General features: G+C 52.1%; 1 protein-coding gene across 1 annotated transcript in view; it reads left to right on the forward strand.

Annotated features, from left to right (window-relative positions):
• The first annotated feature begins 4,786 nt into the window (after positions 1-4,786).
• LOC140657665 (uncharacterized) overlaps positions 4,787-26,842 on the forward strand; it is a 28,060-nt gene continuing 6,004 nt past the window's right edge. The window contains exons 1-5 of the mRNA XM_072875000.1: positions 4,787-4,906; positions 9,155-9,342; positions 20,876-20,994; positions 24,701-24,790; positions 26,641-26,755. Coding sequence (XP_072731101.1) covers positions 4,866-4,906; positions 9,155-9,342; positions 20,876-20,994; positions 24,701-24,790; positions 26,641-26,755 — 553 coding nt within the window. The 5' untranslated portion in view covers positions 4,787-4,865. The remainder of the gene's footprint in view (positions 4,907-9,154; positions 9,343-20,875; positions 20,995-24,700; positions 24,791-26,640; positions 26,756-26,842) is intronic.

The raw sequence follows: 26,842 nt of genomic DNA on the forward strand, positions 1-26,842 counted from the left end.
CCCATGCTGCCACCGCCTCCTCCCTGGGGTGCTCCTTTAGGGAGGGCACCCATGGCTCGTCCTGCCCCTGGCTCTCATTGCTCTTTGGCGGGGAGCTGGGATGGAAGGAGATGCCGTCGCTCTGCCGAGCACAGCAAATGCTCAGTTACACACTGGACCTGTTTCGATACTAGCGGTGAGTTACTTTCTTCCTTTTCAGCTTGAGCATCTCCATGGCTTCTGAACTGGACAAGAGGGTTTCCTTTCTGCCATCTCTTGCTCTCCTTAAGGCCATCCCAGTTAGACGTACCTCTAGGGATACTCTGGCATTGGATGGCCAAAAATCAGTGCCCTGCTGAAAGCCAGTAACAGACTTCTGACCTTCCTAGCTATCCACTGGAGATGATGAGTATCATCAAAGATGAGGCAGCTCTACTGGTTTTTGTGGGGTGAAGGTTTGCCCCTACACTGCCCTGATCAGGTTTAGGCACTTTTCTCATAGAGCACAACAGCCAGCGTCTCTCCCTTCACAGATCACTTACTCCCAGCCCCGTGTTTGCAGGAGAGATGGATACAGGCAAACTGGTATAAACCCACAGACGCTCACTTCTGCCTTTTGCTTTGATAGAGCCGCACAGCTAAGTTCCACAGTTGGTGAAATCTGGTCCCAGGGATGTCCACAGCAACCTTCTCCCTGGCTGCAGAGCAGGCAGCCGATCTCCAGGTGAACTGGCTTGTCCAAGTGGGCCAGTTTTGCAGCAGGGAGATTATTTTCTTCTGCCTGGGCTGCTGTCTCTTTCAACATCTGTACGCTCAGTTGTCCAGGTTCCCACTGCGCCCTGCTTTGAGTGCTCGACCAGCATCTCAAAGCTTCCCTGCCTGCAGGTGAGCCCGCATGAACAGGCAGGGACAGTCCCGGTGACATCCTGCGTTGTTCACCCACAGGCTCGTGTGCTTCAGATAACCTCCCTGCTGGCCCACTTCGATGCCTCGTGCCTTGGACTCATGGATGGACTCAAAGCCCTGTTTCTGAAAGGCTGCACGCAGCTTGAGGATGAAGCTCTGAAGTACATTGGTGCGCATTGTCCCGAACTGGTGACTTTAAACCTTCGAACACGCTCACAAATAACAGATGATGGTCTCATTACAATATGCAGAGGATGCCACAAGTTGCAATCCTTGTGTGCTTCAGGCTGCTCTAACATTACAGATGCCATCTCGAATGCCCTGGGGCAGAACTGCCCAAGGCTTAGAATATTAGAAGTTGCAAGGTGTTCTCAACTTGCCAGGTGTTCTCTCCCTGCACCAGGTGGGAGGTTGGACTGGAGACCTGCAGAGGTCCCTTCCCACCAAAGCCTCCGTGAGTCTGTGTACAGCGGGTGATGAGCAATCCGAGGCAGGTTGAGCAGGGAGAAAACAGGTATAGCTGTATAGTTTTGCCTCTTGTTCAGTACAGCTCCAGGCACCTGATTTGGGGGCCTGGAGCTCAGGTAGGACGTTCACAGCCCCCTCCCTGCTGCATTCAGTAGTGCCAGAGACACTCCTGGCAGGTTCCTGGGTTTGAGGCTTGAAACACGTGCAGTGCCCCAAGCCTGACTCTGCCTTGCAGGAGATGCCTTACGAAGCCTGTTTGCTTAAAGCTGCTCTAGATCTTGCTCCATCTCTGACGCAAAGTCCACCCCAGTGGGTGGAAAGAGGTAAATCAGGTGGTTTTTCCCAGAGGAAAGCTGGCAGTAGGTGTAGGGCAGCAATGTAGAGCTGCCTTGCAGAGGCACTGGGCTTTGTAGGAGCTGGGGAGGTGAAGTCCAGGAGGAGAGCATTGGGGCTGGAGGGCTTTGGCTGAATGAGAGACCGTGTGTGCGCTTCCCAAATCTGGGGGTGTCCCATGGGCTCTGGGCACTGCCTTCCCACAGCCCTGCTGCCACTGAGACACCCGAGAGCTGGGGAGCCCGTGGTTGGAACACCTTCCTCCCTGCTCCCTTCCCTTCTCCACTTGATGGAGACACTGGAGTGCAATTTCCAGGGCTGAGCTGGATCTTTGCCTGCCTTATTAAAAAGCATGGCTAAATTACTGGGTCTCTGCGTATGGTCTAGGAAGGTCATAAACAAATGTATTAACACACTTCCCATCAAACTGACATCAGCTCTGCTGACCTGGGACATTTTTGATACCATTAGCTGCTTCTGCTTTGCCCCTTGGCAAGAAGCAATCACATTTCATTTCAAGAATTTATCCCTGGAATTTGCAAACGGCTTAAAAAAAACCCAACCCATACAATGTGTCTGGGTCTGGCTTTCTATCCTTAACAGCTCTGTCTGCAACGTGCTGGCACGTGAGGCGAGTCTTTCCAGTGAGAGGGTAGGAAAAACTCTGCAGTGGAGGCTGTAGGGCTGTCAGGATGTCGAAGGGGTGACCAGGGAAGGGGATGGGCTGACTCTTGAGGACCATCACTCTGTGCTCCTCTGTACCCACATGGGAATAAGAGACCTGTTCCCACAGGGCCAGGAGGTCAAGCTCTGCCCGATCGGTGCTGGAAACTGCTGTTTGACACCGACATCCTAAGTGGGGTGTGAATGGTGAGGCGGTTGCTTTTGGTGATGGTATGAGTTACTCATCCAGGGGAGGATGGCAGGAAGGGGTCAAAGGGGTCTTACAGGACAGAGGAATAAAACAGCAGGTCATGTTCAGTGTAGGTTACTGTAAAAGTGATGCAGGTGGGAATATGCAGTCCCATGCGGACACGTAAAACTCGGGGCTCTGAGCTGAGCCTTACTGCTCAGGAGCAGCGTCTTGTCCCTGAAAATGTCAACTCAGCAAGGATCAAAAAAGGAAAGCAATGAGGAAAGGTGGAGAGAAGAAAATAAAGGACATCGTTTGGCACCGGTATGAACCCACAGTTTTCTCATCGTCCTTCTTGTCTCAGAAAGGACGCAATGGAAATAAATATCGCCATCCCTGGAGATATTTAAAAGCCGTTTGGATGAGGTGCTTAGGGACATGGTGTAGTGGTGGGCTTGATAGTCTTAGGTTCACGGTTGGACTCGATGATCTTAAAGGTCTTTTCCAACCTATACAATTCTGTGATTCTGTGATTCTGGAAGGGAAGGGCAAACAAGGACAATCAAAGATCCAAATGACCACGTGAGTGGTGGAAGCCAGCCTTTAAAACCAGATCAGAGGAGGTGGGGCTTTGTGCAGTGATGGTTGAGCCGTGCAACTCGTTGCTCAACGGTGTTAAACGTTTACAGGGATTCAAGAGGAGCCTGGAAGAGCATTACTAGGTAGGAGCCATGTCTGGCTGAGGAAACCTCCTGGGCTGAAAGCAGTTGGAGGCCAGGAAAGTCCTCAGGAGAAGTATCAAATTTACTTGCACCATCCTTAGTCTTCCTGGGGCTTCTGCTTGTGCTGAATACAGGACAGACTCGCCTCTCACCGTACCACCACTCTGTGCTGTGGCTCATAGCTCCCTATACCACCACCGCAGCCATGAAAGCTCACGGTTGTTTACCATGCTTTCCTCCCACTGGGACATAAACAGGCTTGATTTTTAAGACAAACTATTTATGATAAAAAACAAACCATGGTTAGATGTGATGTCTCTGTGTCTGTTTTAACAGTCTTTCCTTTGTGTTCATGGTTGCCTGTCTCTGTCACCCCTGTTTTCACAAAAGCAGCTGAAGGTGGCTCTTGGGTGGAAGAGCAAAAGCTTTGGGCACCATTAACGCGAGGAAATGCAAAGCGAAAGGCAGCAGGCTGGCTGTTCCTGGATGGGGACCAGCAGGGAGATCAGGCTCTGGGAGGTGGGGAGGCTTATCTTGCAAAGCCCTGGAGTCGTGGCACGCAGGGGTACCTGCAGGGTTAAGAAAAAGTGGAGGTTTATTCCATGGAGCGGGACAATGAAGGATTTCATTGCATCTTTCTGCTCAGTTTTTCATTTTTCCCTGGTGACTGCATGACAAAACATCTCAGTGTTGAAACAGAGCAGTAATTCAGGTGCCTCCAGTTCCGCCTTGCCTCTCTTGCTGTGGCTGTCGGGCAGGACGACGTCTTCTGGGCTACACCGGCCTGGCTACCCTGGGAGGGACTGGGGCTGGCGGGTGTGCCACAGCCACACAGCCACCAAGCACGATGCGTGGAGACCGGCAACATGAGCCTGCGGGTGAACGTCATCCTGCAGGCACTGCAGCAGGAGAGAAGCATGGAAACTGCTCTGAAGCGGTCATCTTTTGCAGGAATAAGAGGTGGCCTGTAGGCATGGTGGCTCCCGGGATTTGGTGGCCCCCTGCACGCGGTGGCTAACAGGCACAGTGGCCCATAGGCACAGTGAGCTGTGAGCACGGTGACTTTTGGCGCACAGTGGCTCCCCAGGCACCGTGACGTTCTGGGAACAGTGACTTTCAGGGCACAGTGACCCTCTGGCAATGCTGGCCCACAGGCACAGTAGCTCCCTGGGCAGGGTGGCCTGTGGGCATGGTGGTTCCCGGGATCTGGTGGCCCCCTGGAGACAGCAGCCCGTGGGTGGGCACGGTGTTTCCCAGGGTTTGGTGGCTCCCTGTGGACGGTGACCCTCAGGACACGTGGTCCCTGCCCACGGTGGCAGCTGTCCCCTGCCCGCGGCGGCTCCCGCACGCGGTGACCCACGCACCGGGGGCCTCGGGTCCGCCCTCCCCCGGCCGGCGCATCGCCGGGGGCCGCCCCGAGGGCCCCGGGGGGGCGGGGCGGGGGCCGCGGCGGGGGAGGGACGGGACCGGGGCCGCCCCGCCGCCACCCTCCTTAAACCCCCCTTAAACCCCGCCTGCGGGTGCGGCTGCCCGCTGCTCCCCGCCTGCCGCCGGCTGCGGGCTGCGCGCCCGCCCGGTGCCCGGTTCCCGGTGCCGCCGGCGGGATGTACGCCGGGAGGAAGAGGAAGAAGCCGGTGCCGAAGAGGTGGGTGCAGCCGGGGCGCGTCGGGGTTCCCCCCGGTAGCAGCCGGGGTCGGCAGCTCGGCAGCCGCCGGGAAGGTGGAGGAGGCTGGGGCAGGGGTGTGGGACCGGGGAGGGCGGCGGAAAACCGGGCTGTGAGAGCCGAGTTGGTTGGGGGGAACCGCGTTAAGCTGCTCTGGTGTGAGCGTTGAAGAGGCAAAAGAGGTGGGGAGACAGCATGCTTGGGCTACTCTCTGTTTTAATTGGGGTTGATTGGGGCTACTGCTTTGTGGGCTCTGGCATGCTGGAGGGAAAATACAAATCCTGCTGCTGATTGTCCTGCATCCCCAGTGCTCCTGTGGGGAAGCTCTTCGGGGAGTTTGAGGTGCTTGGCTGCCCTCTGGGTTGAGTTGCAGGCTGGCTTGAGTTTCAGTGCCTGCGTAAATCAAATGTACAGCAATTGCTGTGTTCCAAAAGATCCCCTGCTTCTCAGTAATTAATTAGCGTGATGATCAATAGTTGTTACGTTACATGCTGCCCTGACGTGTCGCTGGAGTTGCCTGACTTTGGGACCCTTGTGCCTCCCCCCATACCAGCTCTGAAGTCACATCAGCCTGTTGATCTCAGGTTACCAGGTGTATAGGAAATAAAGGTATAGATATTTCTGGGAGCCACTGGGGGAGACAGATGAGCTGAGCCCAAACCTGGGATGGAGGAGGAAACATCAGTGTTATAAATGCATGGTGAGATGTTAAGCTGAGCCTGAACCTGGGATGGAGGAGGGAGCATCGATGTTGTAAATCTATGGTGAGAAGGTGAGCCAGAGCCTCTCTTCGTTGTTTATTAGGGAGTCTTAAAGAAGCGTGAAGATGCGATGGGTAGTTGCTCTGCCTCAAACCTTTCTCTTGCTCACCTCGGAGCAGCGATTCCAGCCCTGTGGTGGGGCTGGCGTGGCCAGACTGAGGGTTTGTGTAGGCTGGATTTGTGTGGCTCAGGGTGTGGGAGAAGGTGTCTCTTTGGAGCAGAGGGGACCTCATTCCCTGGTTACTGCAGGGCCAACCCTGGGAATCAGAAGAGATTATTTTCCTCTGTGACTGGGCAAATCTTGCAGCAGGGCCCTGCTGGGAGAGGCCAGGCAGAGCAGGGCTGGGAGCAGCGGGATGTGCAGCCAACCGGGTGGGGAGGGAAGGATGGGGTTAGGGAGTTCTCTGGTCCCTCTGCATTTTGCTCAGGGCTTTTTACGTATTAAAAAAATTAATAAATTTAGGAGACAATATATCAGCTTGGGCAACCTCAGCTGTTGCTAATAGTTAATATCACTTGGTACTTGCCAGCTTGCAAAAGTGGTGAACTTCCTGCTGGGCTCCCTGTTCAAAGGGCAGCTGGGGAAAAACAACGCTGCAGCAGTGGCACAGCCTTTGCCCTGCGGGGAGCAGAGCTTGCCCTGCGGCTCTGCTCCAGCCTGTCTACGCGGGGGTTAGCAGCTTTTCTCAGCAGCTTCACCATGAACTCTGTGGCACAGCCACGCTGAGCTTTGCACCATATCCATTTCATAACTGTGCCGCATCAGGGCTCTTGCAAACAGGATGGGGGCTCAGACCTCTTTAAAATGCCTTTTTCTTGCTTGTTGCATAGACGTTGAGCTGCTTCATTGACCACCGAGGTCTGGTGTGTTGTGCTCGGGTAGCAGCGCTTGCCGGGACAGCCTTGCACGGTGCCCGGGGCTGGCAGAGGCAGCCAGAGCTTTGCCCTGCAAAGAGGGGGCAGCTAGGCAATGGGGACAGGCCTAAGGGCAGGGTATTTAACCAGGTTTTGAACATCTAGACCAAGCTTCACTGTTTCTGTGAGTGGGGGGGAAACGTAGTTTCCTGTGGTGCTCACCTGTGCAGATTCTCTGGTGGCTAATAATGTGATTGTGCCTCAAGCCAATGCCTTTCCCTTGGTAATTATGTGTGATGGGGGCTGGTGGTTTTTCTGGCCCTGCCTGCTGGCTTGCACAGGGCTCAAGGGAGCTTCATGACTGCCTGGCAGAGAGTGAACAGATTTGTCAGCAATGAGCACTTGGAAGCTGTTTCCCTGTGGCATCCCTAAGGATGGAGAACTGTGAAGCCTCTGGCCCTGGGAGTTCCTGGGTGCAGGGTGCAGCATTTGCCAAAAGAGCTGCCCGGCATCACCAGGGCCCTTTTCCTCTTGGTCATCCTTCCCCTCGAGGGTGGCCGTGAAGCACCTTGTGTGCTGCAGCTGGGGACATGCAGGAACAGAGATGTCCTTTAGCCTTCTGGTGCTTTGTTGCTGGCTGGGTCACCCCATGTGTCTCAGCCAGAGCACTGTCAGTGCTTGGCCAGACTACCCAAGAGACCCTGTTACGCCTCTGCTTTTACCCATTCCCATAAAGAACAGCACTTCTTGCTCCTCTCCAGTCTCATTTTCTCTTCTTTCTGGCTGTTTGTGGGCTAGATCTGGATAGTGAGTGGGCAAAGGACTTTCCTTTAAAGGATATCTGAGGAAACTCAGAATAATTTTCTTCACCTCTCTCTTTTTTTTTAATCAGAGACAGAGCCAAAGGAAAACTATTTCCTTTTTTTCCTTCCTGATGAGTGACTGCGATTTCAAAAGTGTTTAAGCCACTGGCTAATGGAGTACGTAAAAGCACCGGTGCTAGTGTGTTTTGCCCAGCTTGTATGGACAAGTTTGGTGATCAGTTGCACCCAGCCTCTCTGAGAAGCAGGGTATATCCCTCCTGATGCTTATGTTACAAAACAGCATGATTGAGCTTTTCTGGAGAAATGCTGCAATTTTCCACCTGTGCTTAGAAGACCCCTTGGTAGCTCTCTGCAATGAAAATTCAACAGGCACCTCACTTCATCTCATTTAATACTCATTTCCTCTCTTGTCACACATGCAAGCAGTCCTGCCAGACAAGATTCGAGAGTGGTAGTAGAGGGGAGACCTTAGATTGCTGCTAAATACTGGCAGATCCTGTTATCCGAAGCTGCTTTATGAAGCCAGGATGCCTGTGGAGAGGGAGTTTGTGGTTAGACAAATTACATCAAAACAATATGAGTTGCATGTTAGGGGATGCAATCTAACCAAATACAGAGGGGAAGTCTGAAGGGTTTTTCTTCAAGCTAGAAAATTCAAATTGACATTAAAAACCAAAGGAGACAAGGTGACATCTCAAACTCATTAAAGTAATTAATTAACCTCTTACTGCTATGGCTGGGACTTCAGTTGTAGCTTGTGAAATAACTGCAGCTGATGGAGATGGGTCCCCATATGAGCTTAAGACAGACAAGAGCTGCTCTTGTGGACCCTACTTGTTCTGCAGACTCAGGGTTGGTCTTGGAGCCAAAGTTTGGCATCAGATGTTGTTTTAGGTTGGAAATGCCCATCTGAAAGGATCAGAAATCGGAAGAATAGAAGAAAACAAATTTTAAAAATCTACTGTTCTAAGTGCTGTTCCCTAAACCACCCTACGTAGTATCTCTTTGTCCAAGTGCTGTCATTGACTTTCACACGTGCTTCTTTTTGTAATATTGGGAAGTAAAGAAAAGGATTCAGGCTCTGAGCAGTCAGAGGAAACTTAGAAGCAGCTAACTGAAATAAATGCAAATAAACAAATCTTTTTGGACCTTCCCACTTTCCATTCTTGCTGTTTGTTAGTGTGCTCATTGCCAAGGGCTACTTGGTCCTGGGCAGGCAGAACAGCTGATCTGAACCCTCTGAGTGACTCAAGGTACTGCTTGCCATGGTGAGGACCTGGTGTGAGCATGTGGAGCGTGGCCAGTGAGCGACCTGCTGCGTGGGAAGAGTATGGGATGAGGAAGAAGAGGAGAAAGGGTGGAGAGAGCAGAGTGCAGGTGGAAAAGTCTAACTGGACCTCCAAGAGATGCTCTGATGGCTTGTAGGTCTCTGCCCTCGGTGTCCCTTTCCCTGCCAGGGCCCAGTGGTGGGAGCAGGGATGGGAGCAAGGCTGTAGTATCCAGCTGAGCTGCCTCAGCCAGGCTGCATGTTAAGGTGCCTGCCTGAGGATCACCCCACACTCCAGCTGGAGAGCATCATGCCTGTGGCTGCACAAGATGGCCAGCTGGGATGGCCATGTCTCCTCCACCCATTGCCTTGTGGGCTTGCTGTAGCTTGCTCTTGCTGCTGCGTGGCCTTACCTCGGCCACCTGATGTTTTACTGTTGTGGCTGTACTAAAGTCAATGCTGGGTTTGGAAAGAGCCTGTCAGACAGGCCCAATTTAATCAAACTCTCCTTTGCCTCTTCCAGCCCCAAACCACCACCCCCTGAGGGCGTGAAGTCCAATCCCTCCAAGCGGCACAGAGACAGACTCAACCAGGAGCTGAACAAGCTGACTGGCTTGCTGCCCTTCCCTGAAGATGTGCGTGCCAGGCTTGATAAACTCTCCATCCTCCGGCTGGCTGTCGGATACCTGAAGGTGAAGAGCTACTTGATGGGTGAGTGTCCGTGTCGCAAGGGGTGAAAAGCTCCTGGGGTCAGTCCCCACTGCATGGCTCACATGCCACCCCGAGCCATGTTTGCCTTGGGATGGAGAGTTGTGTCTCCTGAAGGTAGGACGATGATGAGTTGTGGTATCAGACCCTTGTTTGTTCAGTGTTGGATCTTTAGCTGAGGTACTGACCTGAAAATGCCCTGGAAAACTGGGGAGGAAAGTGCCATGTCTCTAGAAATGTGGAGGAGTTGGCGATGGTTGCTGAGAGGTGCTATGCTCATGGGACTTCTACCCCTCAGGCCTTTTGCTGCCACGACAAAGGTTTTATCCATGTCCCCTCTGGGAGGAGTCCCCTTCATTTTTGGGTGCTGCACACCCAAATCTAATCCTCTTGAGTCAGTTATGGGTGCTTGGTGTCTTGGAAAAGCAACATCCTTGGGAAAGTGAGACCACCTAGTTCGGTGTTGGAAACTGAGTCGCGGAGGTGGAGAGCAGGCAGACGAGCGGTTCAGGAGGGGCTGGGGGGGGTCAGGAGCAGCGCAGGGAGCAGAGGACCTTGGCCCCATCACTTTTGGAGGGGGTGTCTGACAGAGAAATGGCACTGTGGGAGGAGGGGAGCAGCTTGGGTGCCTGCCCAGCAGTTGAGACCTCCCGCAAAGCTCCTCCATCTACTTCTCATTAGCAGCCATGCCACCGCTCCTTTATGTCCAAAAACTGTCCTGTGTCTCGCTCTTGCCAGCCTGTGGTCAAGGGAGCAATAGGTAAAACAGTATGTGTCTTGCTGAATAGCCATGTTTCCCTCATCTAATTGGAACTGTGGCTTATAATTAAATTAAATTTAAAATCCCCAGGATCTGTGGGCTGCTGTCTCCTGGGCAGGCAGCAGTAGGAGGTGTTGCTGTGTTCGTTGAGGATGGCAGGCTAGACAAGGCTGCTCCTAAGGCCCTTGTTCAGTTTGGCATCTTGTCAGCTCATTTTTTGTCCTCTTTCCTCCCTGTGGGGGGGTCTCATGTTGGTGGTTTTCTGCTGTGCTTGCCACCCTGGCCCGGTCGGGCTCAGCTGTGGTGGGTCTATTATACTTCTCTAATGAGCGTTTCTGTGAGATTGAGGGTGATGCCTCATACCCAGAGACCCCAGTTTGTTCTTGCAGGATGGAGGGTTGAGCTGATGTGCCTGGAAAACTGATCTCCTCGTGTTTGCCTCTCTGCAGCCCTGCTACTGCGGAGACCTTGGGACAGGGCAGCAACCACATTGGGAGTGATTGTGGCTGGATATTGCTGCTTTTCTGCTTCTGCTCTTGGCACCAGGGACTTTTTGGTGTGTTTCTGCCTCCATGTGCGTGTAGCTCCCTTCCTCCTGCTCGCAGGTCACAGCTGCGGTTGCCCTCGATTTTCAGCAGTCATTGATGTATCTGAGATAGTTACTGCTGGTGAAAATACTTGTGCTGCGGGCTCCAGTGTTATTCTGCAGACCTTGGGTTTGAGGAGCAGGGATTCCTTGTACGCACTACACATCACCTGATATGGTGTTGCCTTTATAAGCAAGAAAAATACTGCAAAGAGGAGGCCAGCCGAGCTACCCTGGGTGCACAGACCTGCTGGCTGCCCTCTCAACCCAGCCATGGCCTGAGGAACTTTTGTGCTGATGTGCTCACACCATACCCTGCTGAGGAGCCTCTCCCAGGCCCAGGAGTTGTGGATGGTTCAGCTCCTACTCCTGAAGCTGTAGCTCACACATGGGGCTGCAATGGTCAAATCTGTCTGGCAGAGCCAGTTTCTCAGGTGGGAACCAGAGCAGCTCCCTCCTGCTCCTCCAACTTCCATCCCTGGGGCAGTCTTGGAGCATCACAACAGTGTGTTGCCTGTGCAAAGGACTTGAGGGTGGCTGGCGGACCACTCGGTGGGGCTGAGTGTGATGGACCCTTGTTCTTGCTCTGGAGATGCTGGCTGTTTGGCCCCAGACGCTGGCCTGACCTCTCTTGTAGTGTTAGCTGTTCCCTGAGCACCTCTGGCATGTCTTCCTAAGCATTGCTGGCTGCTGAAGGCTTTGCCGAGCCTGTGCTGGTACTGGCTAGGTCAGAAAGGCTGTGACCCAGGAGGTCCTTCCTTGGAGCAGGGTCCCAAAGGTTATGATGGGGGCATGAAGGGGCACCTTGCTGCGGAGGGAAAATGTCTTGAGCCGGCTGCCTTTGCATAAGAGGGGTGATTGCTGCATGTGCAGCATTGGATGTGTTTTGGATGCTGTTGGGCTCCTCAAAGGCAAGGTGGGACTGAGAGCGAGCCTTGCTGAGTGTCTTTTCCTCCATTGTCTGCTTTTTGGGGGACATACCTGGGAAATAAGATTCATTCCCTGCCTGAGATGCAGGGTGGGTAGCTGGGTAGGCAGCCTAATGCCATGATGGCAAGATGTGATGATTGGGGATGCAACAGGTCCTTCTATCCAAGGCAGTGCTGGCATAACATTAACCTGCATTGCTTTCTCCGTTGACATTCAAAGAAAGGCAGCAATCAGCCCTCCTTACTGATACGGCTGCACTCTGCGGCACCCAGCACATGTCTGGGCTCAGAGGGAAAATGGGGGTGCAGAGCCTGGCTGGAGGGGAGTCACCATGCCTGTGAAGCGCCACGCTCCCCTGCCTGCCAGCAGGACATAAAATGCAGGCTGCAGTGCAAATAAAGCCTGAAAGGCTGCCAGGGATTGCTTTCACAACCCACTTAAAAGCTGCTGCTGCAACACTGTGGAGCAGTGCTGGCTCCTGCAGCTGGGGGAGGCACAGACTGGTGTGTGCGCGCGTGGCACGGCATGGAGCGGGGTCAGGACGTATGGACAGGGACATGTTCCATCTCCAGTGCCTTGGGCTGGATGGACCCTGGTGAAGGCAGAGCGTGTGGAGGGCAGGAAGCCATCAGCATCTTTCTATACTTAGAGGCTCCCATTGCATCTTCCCCCCCCCCCCCCCCCCCCCCCCCAGACTGAATGAATTTGGCTCCCTTAGCTTTTGCCCTGTGCCCAGTCCCCTGGGGGGACTCCGCCAGGGCCCTTTCCAGCTGGGGATGCTGGTCCCCAGGAGGTGGCACCTATGCCAAGTTCTCCAGCTGGGACCCCTGCCTCTGAGCAGGAGCGGTTCCCACTGGATGTGCTCAGCACATGCTTCCCTGTGTCAGAGCTGCTTTGGAAAAGTAATCATCAATGAACAGGTTCATGTTCGGTGGCAGCCTTGCCCCTCCTTGGAGACCTGTTCTGCCAGGCCAATTACTCCCATTTGGTCACTGTGCCTGTGATTTCCAGCTCCCTTCCCTTGCTTTGTCTGTGTCTGCCCTGAAGTTCATCTTGTTTGACTTCAGATCATCCCACCGATTCATCAAGGTCGACCTCGGTTCGACCCCTGCCTGATGAAGACCTGTGTCATCCACAAGTCACAGCAGCCTGCTCGTGGTGTATCGCATCAGGCGTTTTGGGGGGGAGATGGTGAAAGCCCTTGTGCCGTGCTTTCTGGTTCACTTTTGCTATCATCTGCTTTGTGCAGGTTCTTCTGCAGCAGGAGAGTGTGGCATTGCCTGGCGAGCATCCCTGTCCTCTGCTGCCTCGACCTCTCTCTGTCAGCAGCCCAAGCCCATTGCCTTGCCTCCAGGCAGCTTTAATTGGTGCCTTATTGATAAAGAGTTGCTCTTTTCAAGCATTTCTATTGAGTCCGGGTACTTGCCCTTTCTCCTAGGCAAAGGGTTAATAGACTCTACCGAGCCAAAGTGCGTGGTTATAACCAGTCTGGCAGGGAGGCGGATGCCAGCAGGTGACCCTGGACATATGCCTGCCCAAGCTATGTCACAGGTTAAAAGCAAAAATCCCATGTACTGCTAGAGATGGTTCTTGCAAGAAAAGCAGCGTGTGCCAAAAAGCCCATCCAAGGCTCTGCCTCCTCTTGGCTTTGTGTCTTTGGAGCAGACATCCAACTCTTTGGGGCAGGAGGCAGACCGATTGTTTGTGAAAGGCAGGAGGAATTAGCTGCTGCCTGCTGTTTGGTGTCCTCCTGCTAGCTCTCCCTCCCTGCTTCAGGTCTCCTGTACAGCCTACCCTGTGGCAGTGCTTCTGGGAGTAGAGACGAACCAAACTGGGTTTGGCTTTTTGTTGCTGGTGGTGGGTTTCTTGGCTTTTTTTTTAACTTTCAGTTTAAATGTTTGGGGAGAGATTGATAACAGATGAGAAATGGACGATGCTTCTTCTGAACCTCTGCTCTTCCCCAACATGTCTGCATCAGCTGGTGTTTCCTCCTGCTGCCCCTGATACGGCATTTGCTGGTTTGGAAACTATCTCAGGAAGACTCTGCAGAGGTGACAGGTCTTTGGCTGGTTTCTTCTTGGCGGTGGTGGTGGAAGGATCCACACGCCTTCCTCTCCAGATGGAGAGGGTTAAACTGTCCTGCAGGGTGTGCAACACCCACTCGAGTTATCAGTGAAACTTCACTGGTATTTGGCCTAGGTTGAGCTGGCCAGGCTTTGTGCTGGTGTCCAGAAACTCGCTTTGGCTGTGCCAGATCTGCGTGTGGGCTGAGTTTGTCTGACTGCAGCCCTCAGTCAGATCTGTTGAGTTATTGCCTTTTGACCTGCTGCAAGGCCACCTGAAGCAGGAAAACCAGCGCACAGGCTTACTTGGACAGCTTCAGAGACCTGTGTAGGTCCAGCATGGAAGTTTTGCTGATGACTTCCCAGGAACTTCAGGTTTTCCTGGAGCCCTCCCCTCTGATGCCAGTGGACAGGGGACAGGGCTGCAGTAACCAGCAGGCTCAAAGATGCATGTGGCACCTGTGACACTGGCCCAGGTCAATAGAAATCTGCCACACAGATGCCATCAACAAGCAGCAGCTGGTGGAGAAGGATCTGTTTTAGAAATCTTTTATAAGACCTCCTCTAAGCAGGACAGAAATGGTATCAACTTCTGTGGATGGACTGAAAGCTCAGCAGGGATGGTTAGTGTTTTCTGACAAGCTTTTCTACAGCTCTTCTGATCCTTTTCTGATCTTGTGCTGGTTTGGGGGTTGACTACTCTTCATGGAAAAAATTACCAATTCCTGCTGTTTCCACCAGTTTGCATCTCAGACCGAGCATGGCTCTTGCTTTGAGCCCAGCTCCCCTTTTGCCTGGTGGATTCAGAGCTGGGTTTGCACTGATTTTCTTTTTGTGCATCCTGTAAATGTTTGCACAGTAACTCTTGTAAGGTTGCTTTATCTGATGGACAAAGCAAACAGGGTGATGGGTTAATATTAAAAACTCGGTGACCTAGAGTGAGGTTTGCAGCACCACGCAACTGAATTGGTCATCCTTCAGGAAACCATGCTCTGGGCTGGCTGTGTTGGCCTCTAAATCTGTGTGCAGGCTTGAGTTTATACCCAGCGTCCAAACTCGCCTTTCAGAAAGGAAATTGCAAGTGGGCTCAGGGTGATGCCCTGAGGATCCTTGTTTTATTACACTGCATTTCTCATGCTCACTCCGGCCATAGGACTGAGCTTCCCTGTGCTGTCTGCAACTTGCCTGGCTGCTTACACAAGCAAAAATGTGAGGAAGGGGTTTCCAACCTTCTCCATCTTCTCTGATATTTCCGATACGTGGGTGCTATGTGCCTGTGGCTGGGGGACAGACCCATTTAATGGGGTTTAGGAAGTCAGGCAGCAGGGTCTGGGGCAGTGTCCTGGGTGGGGCAGAGTGGAAGGCAACCCATAGTGGGTTTGGATGCTGGTATTGGTGCCTGCTTACACGGTGCATACTAGGGAAAGGGACTTGTCTCACGTCATCTGGGTGGGATCAGACCCAGGTCACCTGGGGCCTGTGCTGGATCTCTGCCTGCCCGGCCACCCTGCATAGTGGACTGGTGCTGAGCAGGGTGTGTTGGCTGGGGTACCCCTTCCTGCTGGTGTTTGCCCATCTCCATCAACAAACTCAAAGCAGAAAAGGAATCAATGGCCAAACTGTCCAGGAAATTTGCTCCCAAAGCTCAGGCTTTCTTGTGCCTGCCTGGTGTGAAACTTGCGTGTCCCCTCCTAGATATCCCTGTGTTACTCCTCCATAATGCTGTTTTTAGCTCACCATCACCTTCCTCGGGGGATGAGGAAGAGCTGGTTGGTGGGCACAGTGAGAGCAGTGGCCAAGGCCACAGGAGCCATGGGTCAGCAGCAGATGCACAGGAGCTTCTGCATCCTCCCCTCTCCCACCTGGGGAAGATCATGGTTAGCATGATTTATGCTTGGTGTCTTCAGTTGGATAAGCAGGCAGCAAGACTGCAGCTGGAAGCTCATGAGGATTTAATTTTTGAAAGTTGAGAGAAAGTGATTTTGGGATTTGTACTTGGTTCTGGAGCACAAGAGTGTTTGGAAACCAGGAGATGCTGTTGCAGGGCAGTGACTCACTGGATCATCTTTTAAATCTGCTTTACTTTTAAATGTTCTCTCTCTTCTGTCTGTGCTTTAACAAGAAACCAGAAAAACTTGTAGTTCGCTGGAAATGGCAACTTCAGGCACTGACAGGAAAGCTCTCAAAGCTCCATGCCTCTGTAGGCTCGTCTGGGGCATACACACATCTGCTGTAACTTTGTCCCCTGGTGCAAGTGCTGCAGATGTTGCACAGCTCTCTTCTGCCTGTTATCAGTCTTCCCTGTGCAAATAAAAAAATAAATGGAAATTTGGCATGCAAGTTTGGAGTCGGGTGTTCAGGGAAATCATCTGGACTGGCAATGCTTGTCAGCTCCTGAACCACTCCTTCCCCTGGGGTTGGGTGGGACTGGACTTTGAGATTGGTTGCTAAAATCTCAGCATATTTTAGCCAAGCTCTTCTACAGTATGGAAGTCAGCAGGATTGGTCTTCCTGCTCTCCTAGGAGTAGCATGGTGGTTGCATAAACCACTGCTGGTGAAGCTGAAGGCAGCACTCTCAGGCTTGGCGTATGGCAGATGTGTGTCTCAAGCCATGGTGGCCCTCCAGTGATGTGTGCCAAGTGCCAGCAGGATCAGAATCACAGAATCGTGTAGGTTGGAAAAGACCTTTAAGATCAAGTCTAACCATTAACCTAGCACTGCCAAGTTCACCACTAAACCCTGTCCCTCAGCACCACATCTACATGGCTTTTAAATACCTCCAGGGATGGTGACTCAGCCACTTCCCTGGGCAGCCTGTTCCAGTGCTTGACAACCCTTTTGGTGAAGAAATTTTTCCTGATATCCAATCTAAACCTCCCCTGGTGCAACTGGAGGCCATTTCCTCTTGTCCTATGGCTTCTTATTTGGGAGAAGAGACTGACCCCCACCTCACTACAAGGTTTTAATCTTGCATTAATTCATGTTAATTATCAAAGATGCACAGCAGGAAACTGAAAAAGCTGGACACAAACAGCAAATGTCCATCATCCTTCTCTCTATAGTTATTTCTTTTACTGTGGGTATATTATAGCTTGTATACACATTGGACCTGTTTCTTTTAATCCCATTAACTTTGTGGTCTCAGCTGCTTCATGTGGAAGTGAGTCTCAACATGTCATGGTCCATTACAATGAGTATCTTAACCAGGGGGTCAATTAGCCAGCTTTTACTATGGCTTGCCACCTGCTTTTTCCTGCCTTGCAGCAGACGGAGATCTCCCCTTCTTCCTGCCGTCAGTTACTTTCAGTGCATCTTCGCCATCGGCCCCTTGGAGATGTGACTTCATCATGCTGAGGGACCCAGGGCTCTCGGTGGGATTCCAGGGGGTGGCATCTCCCCATCACGTAGCCTGCTCTGCTGGGGTGGAGAACCCTGCCTGTCAGTCCTCCCCGCTCCTGGTAGCGCCGCCTCCAGCTTGACCTTGCTGCAAGCTCTGCTCCAGAGCTGCAGCGTGGCCCGGAGATGCTCTCTGCACCGCCTTCACCCAGCTGTGTTGGGGAGCCAGCAGGAGGGGAAGGAGGCTCCAAGCCACCACCCCATGTCATCGGGAGACAGAGCCAGCATTGCCTGTCATGGGGTGATCAGCCTGCAAGTTGTTTCTGGTGAGCATGGATTTATGTACTGGTGAAATCCCCCAGAGACTAATAACTTGTCTCGAGCAGATGGGGGATGTTTCAGGAGTGATCCCTCCCTCCCATGAGGTTACCTGTGTTGCAGATGGGGTGGGGAGGGGGTTTCTGCACTTTGATAAAAAGGATTTTTTTTACTGTTCCAAGTCAAAAAGTGACTGGGAATAGCCTCTGTACCCATGGTGGTTACATGGGCCTGGAGTCCTCTATCTGGATGTGCTCAGGCGTCTCTTGGGATTGCTCCCAGCCCCTGCGGTTCTTGGCAGTTTGAGCGAGGATGAGTTCAGAGACCTGTTTGGAGGGGGAGAGCCACAGGGGCACTTTGCTCCCGACGTGTTTGTTGAGGAGGACACCCAGTCGTGACGTGTTTGAACATGAAGAGGGTCACCACCTGAAAATGGGTACAGGAGGTCTCCAGATCATCTAGACCACTGAGGAATGGCTGTGGCTTCTGAGAGCAACCTCAGCCCTGCCTGTCTGCTGGATGCTCACTCCACCGTTGGCCATCCCCAGCAGGGTGGCTGTCTCTTGAAGCAGGGAGGCCCTCTGAGAACAAGACTGGGCCGCGGGTGTTGAAGTGATGATGAAAGTAAGGGGAGCTCATGTCACAAGTTCCTGGATTATTTTTGTGGGAGAGTGCCATGTGTTTTGCCTCATGCACTGCCCTCAGCATCTCCTTGGCCTCTGGCCGTGGATGGTGAGGACTGGGCTGCATGGGAACACCAGCTGCTCTATGCCACCAATGCTTAGAAGCACCACTTACAATCTATGCCCTGCAGTTAGGATCTTGCAACCCCAGTGCAGTGATGCTTGGTGGCAAAGCAGTTGGCAGACACATCACTTTGGGTTTCCTACCCTCTCTCTGTGCTCCAGGCCTTCTCCCCAAGCCAGGTCATCATAGTGTGTCCCATGGAAGATAGATTCTGCAGGATTTTCTAGCTCAGCCATGCAGAAATGGACCACTGAGATTAAGGGAAGTGAGCATCTCTGGGAGATTAAAAGCCCCTTGTAAGATTGGTGGGAGAATTGGAAGAAATAATTTTGCTGGAAGGCACAAAGTGAGCAAATAGGTGTTTCGTGTTGGATTCTGTAAGCCCACAGCATCTCTCCCCAGCTTGTTGCAGCTTTCCCTGCAGATGCTGCAGGTGGACACTGGAAGAGAGCTGGAGACCATGTGCCCTTGGGACATGCATCCTCTCAAAACATTCACTGCCCTTTTGGAGCTCTGTTTTAGAATAACTTGATTTCTTTTTGAATTTCCCTGCCAACTTGCCTCATTTCAATGCTTTAGAGAGGAGTCAGCCCTTCAAAAGAATTAAAATTTAAAAAAAGAATCAATGTTTCATTTTGAAACTATTCTGCTCCATCATGTGCAAATTGAAGCCATATCCATGATCCAGATGGGCTTTGGATGTTTTTCCTTGGGGATCGCTTGGCAGTCATGCGAGGAGCCTTTTTGCTTGGTGACTGCCTCAGACCTGCCTTTTGAAACTCCTGGGGACGTGCCTTCCCTTGACTGATGAGCAAACTGAGCACAGTGACTGCTTTCCTGGCGTTGAACCTCATCTTTCCCAACCTTTCCCAGAGGTCTTGCATCCCCTGGCCCGGCTGATCCGCCTCTTGCCGATTTGGGAAGTGTCTACGCAGAGGGTCATCCCCTGCGGGAACGGGAATGTGAGCTTACGCGGGGGGCAATGCAGGCTTGTGGCGTGGGCTAAAGTGACCCACAGGGAGCTGTTGGGGAGGGGAAGGCATGTCCCGTGAGAGTTGCCTACAAGCTGGGCTTTCCTCCGGTGAGTGAGGGCACAGGATGGAAAGGGCAGAAGATGCAACCGCTGCCTGAGCATCTGCAAGGAGCACTCAAGGTTTGGGGGAGGCTGAAGTAGCCCAGTTCTATCAGTGATAGCCATCAAGGCTAATTCTGCTTAATGGGCCCCGAGCATCCTCTCCACTTTTATTTAAACCTGTGTGGTTCCTCTGTGTCACCTTATGCAAGACCTTCAGCTAATTATCTTAACTACGCGCCTGGTTGCTGAAAGCCTGCATGGGTGGGTGCTTGTTGTCACCCAGGCTCCACATGTAAATAGATCTAAGTGATGTTTTGACCTCGAACTGGCTTTTAATACAAAAATGCAGATCTGTCAGGGAAAATCTTGTTGCATATTGATGGTTTGATGGAAAGCAAAATGTCTCGTATCAGCAGTTTCAGATTAAACTTTTTTTAGGTTTGGAATTATTTTGGCTTTGAACTTGGTGCTACTGGGGGGAAAAAGCAAAACCTTTAAAACAAACCAAACCTTTAAAACCTTTCAATGGTGAGGTGAGAGCTTCTACCATGGAGAAAATTAAATGTGTGGTCAGACTTGGGATGTTTAGGGGTTTTTCCTCATTTCCTGCCACTCATCCAAATTCAGAAGACATTTTGCCTTTGGATCGATCCACCCAAGGTCACGCAGCACCATCAGAAACCCAGGGCTCAGACGGGGCAGGCAGTGGTGCTCTGTCGGGATGTGGCTGTGCACGGGGCGTGTGAGTTCAGTCCGACCTTGGATGCTGCAGGAGCTCGTGGCAGCAGCAGAGGTGGGGTGGTTCCTACACAAGGGCTGCTTTGAGGTTTTCCTGCAGGTTTTTGGTCAAGTTGGTGCAAAAACATGCCTTGAAAATTGTCCTTTTGTGGAAGCTGAGTTTAGACTGAGGTTTTTCAAGGATAATTCCGCAGCAGACTAAGTACCACACTGGGGATGTCCCCAGAAGCCGCTGTCCTCGTTCCTGTTCCCTGAACAACTGGTTTTCTGTGTCCTGTAATGCTTGAGGTCCTGCGACCAGGGCAGAAGGTTTCATGTTGGCTGCACCCATGAGTGTTGCCTTGAAGGCATCTAGCGAGGAAGCATGAGGCAGCATGTGTATCAGCCTGGGGAGGTCACGGCAGCAAGTCCTTGGAGCAGAGAGCTGCTCAGGTGTCTCACGGAGTGCTGTGTCCACCAACCCTCTGATCTGCTTCCGAGCTGCCAAAGGCAGAACGGAGAAAAAAATATGGGTGCTTTGATGTCTTCTCAGATGGTTTGGGAAGGTTTGCTACTGTCTTTCGTCAGCCCTGAAGGGCAGGAAAGCAGGCATTGTGGCATCTTGAAGCCAACTCCAGCTCTAGCAGGCTCTAACCTGAAGACTTCTCGCTGTGTTGGGGGGTGTTTCCAAGCCTGGGGAGCCCAAAAATGCTCACCACCTCTCTATCCTTTGCATGTCTGCCTCAGACCTTGGCAGAAGCAAGGTCTCCCAGAAATGGGACCAAGCAGGGGCTATTATCTCTTGGAGGAAGTATTGGACAAGTTAGGGATGGCTCTGCAAAGGGTCTCTGCTCCAGCTCCCACTAGTCTTATCTTCCTCCGAGCTGGGTTCACGTGCATTGGGTAGCGTGGTGCAGCAGTGAGCAGTACTGGGGTGGGGAGGAGGAGGGAGAGGCTCCTGGCTTGCCCCTTCCATGCTGATTTCTTGCCTTCTCACTCACAGCTGCAGCTACAGATGTTGATGACTGTGTGCTGGATCAGCCCAGAACCCCAGGAGGGAATGGACGGATGGACCAGCATGCTGACAAGGAGCTGTTTCCTGAGGGGGAACTGCTGCTCCAGGTATCGTGCTGTAGCTCAGTTGTTCGGGGTCTTCCCTTGGCTCCTGCCATGCGCTCGGCACGACGGCTGGTCCCTGTCTGCTGAACCATACAGCAGCTATGGGGCATGGGGTCCCACCTGTGGAGCAAGAGGAGACCCTGCCTTGCCAGGAGCTGCTTTGCTGTGATTGCTGCAGGCACTGAGCACCTTGGGACAGGGCCCAGTGCCTACCGTTCCCTCCTACCCCCCACCGCAGTTTGCTGCCACTTTGGTTACGCTGCAGCGGCTGTAGGGGCTGTACCATAAACTGCATCCGTGAACAGAGCAGGGCTTGGGGTGGTGGGTTGTGTCATCCTTGCAAAGGCATTGGGTGATGTCTGCATCTGTAGCTTGCAGGTATTAGCTGTCACTGAGCCCAAACCTGGCACTTTTCCTTGGGACCCACTACAGCTCACAGACCCAATGTCCACAAGCTCATCCATCCCAACCAAGAGGTGCAAGGGTAGTATAGGGATTGATCCCTGATTAGTCTCGGAGGTGGTGGATTCCTTGTGCTCTAGGAAATGCTAAGAGGAGAATGGTGATAGCTGCAGGATAAAACATCCTTCAAGAACTGTTTGCCCTACCTGGGGCATTGCATGAGCTCCCTAGGATGAGTTCACAGCCTGCCTGGGATGGAAAAAGCCCAGGCTCAGTTGTAGGTTGTGGGTGGGGAAAGAAGGGAAGATGGATCCTGGAAGGCAGTGGTGGACAGAATCAGTGGGCGGTGGGAGCTTTGCTTTGTAGAAAGGCCAGTGTGTGTCTAATGAAATAGTTCTCAATGAACTTCAGAGAACAATGAGCTGGTGAATCAGCTGGCCAGAATGCTGTTTGTTTGGGCTGCAACTTATAAATGTAAGCTGGAAAGAAACAGGGTGGAAGGTCACATGGAAAGGCTGGTTGCTGTGTAAACATCTGGGCATGTCAGCTTCAAATGTGCTACTCCTTAGGGCTGCAGGGCAAGTCTGTGCAAGACCTTTAATCTTTCCATGGCTGTGTTCCTGACATCGCATGTGTCTCTGCTTTCTGGGCCTTCAGTCCTCTTCTCCCTTCTTCCACCTCTCCAAACACTAGCAGACGGATGCTTGGCTCTTCTTAAAGTCTGACTTTGGTGCCTTCAACCCTGCTCCTGCACAGCCGTACATGAATGCTCACCGTTATGGACAGGCAGGCAGGTGCGAGCAGAGCCCCAGCAAGAGCCCCCACCGGAGATTTTGCTGAGGTGGTGACTCCTGGGAGCCCAGCATGACTTTTGGTGATGAAGCCTGGACTGTATGAAGTCTCCCATGTGAGTTTCACTCTCAGGAGCGGTCTCAGCTGGCTGCAAGTGTGATAGTAGCAGAGGAACAGCTGGAATAATGTGATAGCCAGGAGGGAGACCACAGTTGCCCCAGTCCCATGATGGAGCTGCTCCTGAGTGCTCTCTGGGGGTTTGAGCTGGGCCATATGATGGCAATTTGTTGAGGCATCAGAGCATTGGCAGCCTTGGGTGATTGAAGGCATCTGGAGAGCTTGTGAGGTGTTAATGTGACAGAAATCCCCCAGCTGAGCTGCCCAACTTTTTATTCCCTCAAAGAGCATTTTAATCTGATACTGTAATTTGCAGAAAACTCTGACTCAGAGCCCCTCAGGGGGCTGCACTGCACAAAGGAAAGGGACTGGTCCTGCTGCAAGCTGGATCTGTGTGGTATCAAGCAACATGCTCAATGCAGCAGCCTCTCAAATAATCCAAGTGACTAAAAAAAGCCATCCCAGGCAAGCCTGAGTGTCGCTGTAAATGGGCAAATGCATGAGCTGTGTCAGCCAATTGCTCCTGCCCCCTTTTTGCATGGGGGAAGAGGGCGAGCAGAGCTGAAGGAGCAGCATGAGCAGCTGGACCCTTCTCTCCAGCCTGGTTTCAAGCAAACGGCATGTCCCCATGGTCCCCTCCAGGGGCAGCTCAGTGTGGCCGAGCTGGGCAGTGAGGGCAGAGTCCATATTTGTGGCAGGTCCTGGCTTGACGCTTATGAGACCTGCTGAGACGTCTGTCCACATCTTGATTAAACCCAGACTTCCACTTAGGATTTTCTTTTCCTAATTTCTCTCCTTTTATTCACTAGTAAATTAAATCTATTGCAGACAAGAGCAGGGTCAGGAATTACTAACTAGTGCAGTACTTTCCTTTTGGAGGAAATCAGCCTGAAATGGTCACCAGATATCTCTGGATCTTCATCTTGCCTCTTTTTCTGGGTATTCACTTGATGCATGAGCTCCCCTCCCTCCACCCTAGCCATGATCTCCCATATTTTTTTGAATAGTTTCTCTAATTTGGCATAGGTTTGGTCATTTCCAAGCAAGGAGCTACCAGTTGGGTATGTATTTAGCTGCAGGCCATGCGTATGTAATTGCAGAGTGCAAGGCAAGAAGCGAAGCTGGCAGATGGTATGAGCACAAAGATGTTTTTTATAGAGACTAGGTTTTTTGTGTTTAAAGCCTTATCTTCTGTCATCGAGAACATAAGCAAGAGGAGAGTAACTTTCCCAGTATGGTATCTCATAGCGGCAGTTCAATGCCAGGATGTGTTTGAGGGCCTTCAAGAGCAATGGGGCCTCTTGAGACATTTGTCAGGACCAAGAACAAAATCAGATGAGAAGAAAGGGTTGTGGTCCTGTGTAATGGGAGACAGATGAGAACGGATGCTGTTGCCTCCTCAAAGATGTGTCAAGCAGCCTGCATGCTTATAAGGACCAGGGGGTGTCACAGGTGCGATGTCAGGACCTTCACAAATCTGGGATCTGAATTTCCAGATTTTTCTAGCTCTTTTGCTTTCATGGTGGGTGTTGTTTTTAGCTGCATTGCCATCTTTGAATGATAGCAGTGACTGGATTTGTTCGTTCTTTGTGTACTTTGTGATGAGTTGTTCGTGTACCCTTGGAGCTGAGAGCAGGAGTCTGAGGGACAGCAATGTCCTCAGGTGCTAGGGATTAAAAGGCAGTTTTTGGGGGTGATTGGAGAAAGCGTGGGGAGAAGACATACAGAAATAAGCTTGTATAACCACCTAACTGTAAAATTCAAGGTGAGGAGCAAGGCCCAAAGTGTCTTCAGAGGTCGTCCTTAAAATGAACGAGTGGATAAATAGGCCGGGTCAGTGACTGTCAGCAGTTTAGTTACTGTCTCTGAAGGCTTTGTTATGCTTGAACTGATGGTAGGCTCCTCCTGGAGTCACCAGGTTCCTGCATGGCTCAGGACAGTCCTTCCTCCCAGCTGCCTGTTGGTGCTTGTTGTTGAAGTTGTAGGCAGGTTTGTTAGAGAAAATCAGAGCCATGGAAGAGTATAGCTGTACCCGGACGGTACAGCTGGAGAGGAGGTAACTAACTCTAGGTCATCCATGAAACCTCTCCTTAGCTGGTCCCTCCTGATGCAGGAGCTGCCCTGCAGTGAGAGGGCTTCAATGATGGGTCTAGAAAAAGTGGTCAGTCCACCTTTGATCATTGCTCATGCCAACCCTGGGGGGGAAAAAAAGGCCCAACTATCCAGGATTAAAAGTCTTGCATGGTCACAAGGTGCTTTCCTTTTTTGGGGGGTTCCTTGTGGATGAAGAAGGTCCGTTCCCATCCACAAATGCTTAAGAAATACCTGGAGAAGTTAATCTTTCAGCAGCTGAATTAAAGCTAGAGAGAGTAACTCTGGGCTCAACTTATGCTTTCAGGCACTTAATGGATTTGTCATCGCCGTGGCTGGAGATGGCTACATCTTCTACATCTCCCCTACTGTGCAGGACTACCTGGGCTTTCATCAGGTGGGTACTGTTTTGTCCTGACTGTAAACAGATGGATGCAGTCCAGGTCTGGGAAGGAGGTGCTGACAGTCATGCCAGGGCTTTCTTTTCTCCCCTCCCAGCTCCCTTGGGTTGTTTTTGATGTATGTTTTCAAATGAGTCATGTTCTTTGGGGACTGCGAAAGCCAACAAACATGCTTGTGACTTTAGTAGGAACAGATGCAAGCTGAGCAATGGCAGGCTCTGTATCCTCTTGTCTTTGTGTGTAAAAGGGTGTGAGATTTTTCTGGTGTCATGCTGCTGGGTGCATATGTTCTCACTTACAAAGAGCTGAGGGTATCACGATGGTGAGCAGTGTCAGTGCCCTGAAGTACTGTGGGTTACACAGGATACCAAGGAAAAGCAGGGCTCTCCCCACATGCACCCTGTTACCTCCTGTTCCCCTCATATCCAGGTCCTTTGGCCAAAGGACCGAGACAACAGGAGGACTGTGAGACTGCCAAACCCATTCGTTGCATGGGTTCCTGGTGCGCCTGCAGTGACTGTTTTCTTCTTTGTCCTCTCCTTGCACCCTTGCCCAGCTCATGGTAGAAGGATCCTCATGGGCTGAAGCCCCAAGTCAAAGCAGCTGTCAGAGACAAGGAGTGGTCTTCTCAAAGTACCTGTATGTCTGGTTAAGCAGGAGGCTCTGCTCTGGCATGTTTCTGAGGGCAGGGACATGGCAGTTGGTGGCCTGAGCTGCCCCTGGGCTTGGAAGGGTCATGCTGACCACCGCAGCACGCAGGGCCAGGATGGGAAAGGCTGGTCCAAGACATGGCCCTAGAAGAAGGGGGCTGTGCTGGGAGGCAGGTGGTGTGAGGACTTGCTGGTGTTTCTGCTGTGTGGCCAACCTCACAGCACAGCATCAGCGTGTCTGTCTGTCCTGGTGGCCCACTGAAGGAAGATAGCTTGCACTGGGATACAGATTCCCATGGGTTTGGAGTAAAAAAAAAAAACCTACAAAAACCTTTTTTAAAACAGCAAATCCCCCTGCATAAGTCTGAAAAAAAAAATTAGTTTGGTTTGGCCAAAATGTTTTGATCAACCTGAAATTATTTTTTTACATTGATCCTGTGGAAGAAACAAAACTGCTTATTTGCAGAGGGCTAGGGATGGCAACGCAAGAGATCTTGCATGCTGTTGCAGACTGGCAATTTGTGCCCCACAAACAAATTCCCCTCTAACAACTCACAGCCTTTCTGGCTCTTTGTCTGAATTTGGTCCTGAGAAGATACTAGAAGTTAAGACATGCCAGGCAAATGCTGCTTCTGCAGCGTTCACCCCACAGATGGTGAGCAAAGCTTCCCAAAGAGCAGGGGCTCCTGTGGCAGGGGAGGGAGCTGGAGTTTCAGCATTTTCCATGGACTGTGGTTAAGGATCAGGAGCCAGAGCCAGTGTGAAACATCTGTGGAACGGGTGGGTGATACCAGGAGAACCTCAGCCTTGCCGGTGTGGGGAATGGGGTGGAAAGCTGTGCTTAGCAATGGCCAGGGGACACTGGGGGAATGGGTGGCATTGACAGTCCTGAGCAGCCAGGGTTACTTGGACACAGCCATTTCTATTGCTTCTAGAAGCCTCAGAGCCGTTCCCACGATTTCCCCAAGCAGACCCACTCTCTGCTCCCTCTTCCTCCTTCCTGAGCCACCCTCCCTAAAAGCAGCCGGTTCCTGGTCCTTGCTCTCCACGCGGCACACAAAGCTGGTTGTGTTTTCTTTACCCTCAATCACTGCACTTTCAGTACCCACGAAGGAAAGCCTCCTGCCGTGTCCTCCTCCAGACATTCTGCCAGGCCGGGCAGGAGCCGACGCTCTTCTCCCCTTGTGTCATTCCAGTCAGATCTCATCTACCAGAGTGTGTATGACCTGATCCACACGGATGACAGAGCCGCCTTCTGCCACCAGCTGCACGGGGCCACGGCGTCCAGCAGCACCCAGCACGCTGCCGATGGTGAGTGCCGGGGCAGTCCCCAGCGGTGATCCCCAGGGACCAGCCAGCTGCCTCTGCGTGGCCACCCCATGCCGGAAAACCCTCCTG

This window comes from Ciconia boyciana, chromosome 10 (genome assembly GCF_034638445.1).
Source record: "Ciconia boyciana chromosome 10, ASM3463844v1, whole genome shotgun sequence".
Classification (NCBI taxonomy): Eukaryota; Metazoa; Chordata; class Aves; order Ciconiiformes; family Ciconiidae; genus Ciconia; species Ciconia boyciana.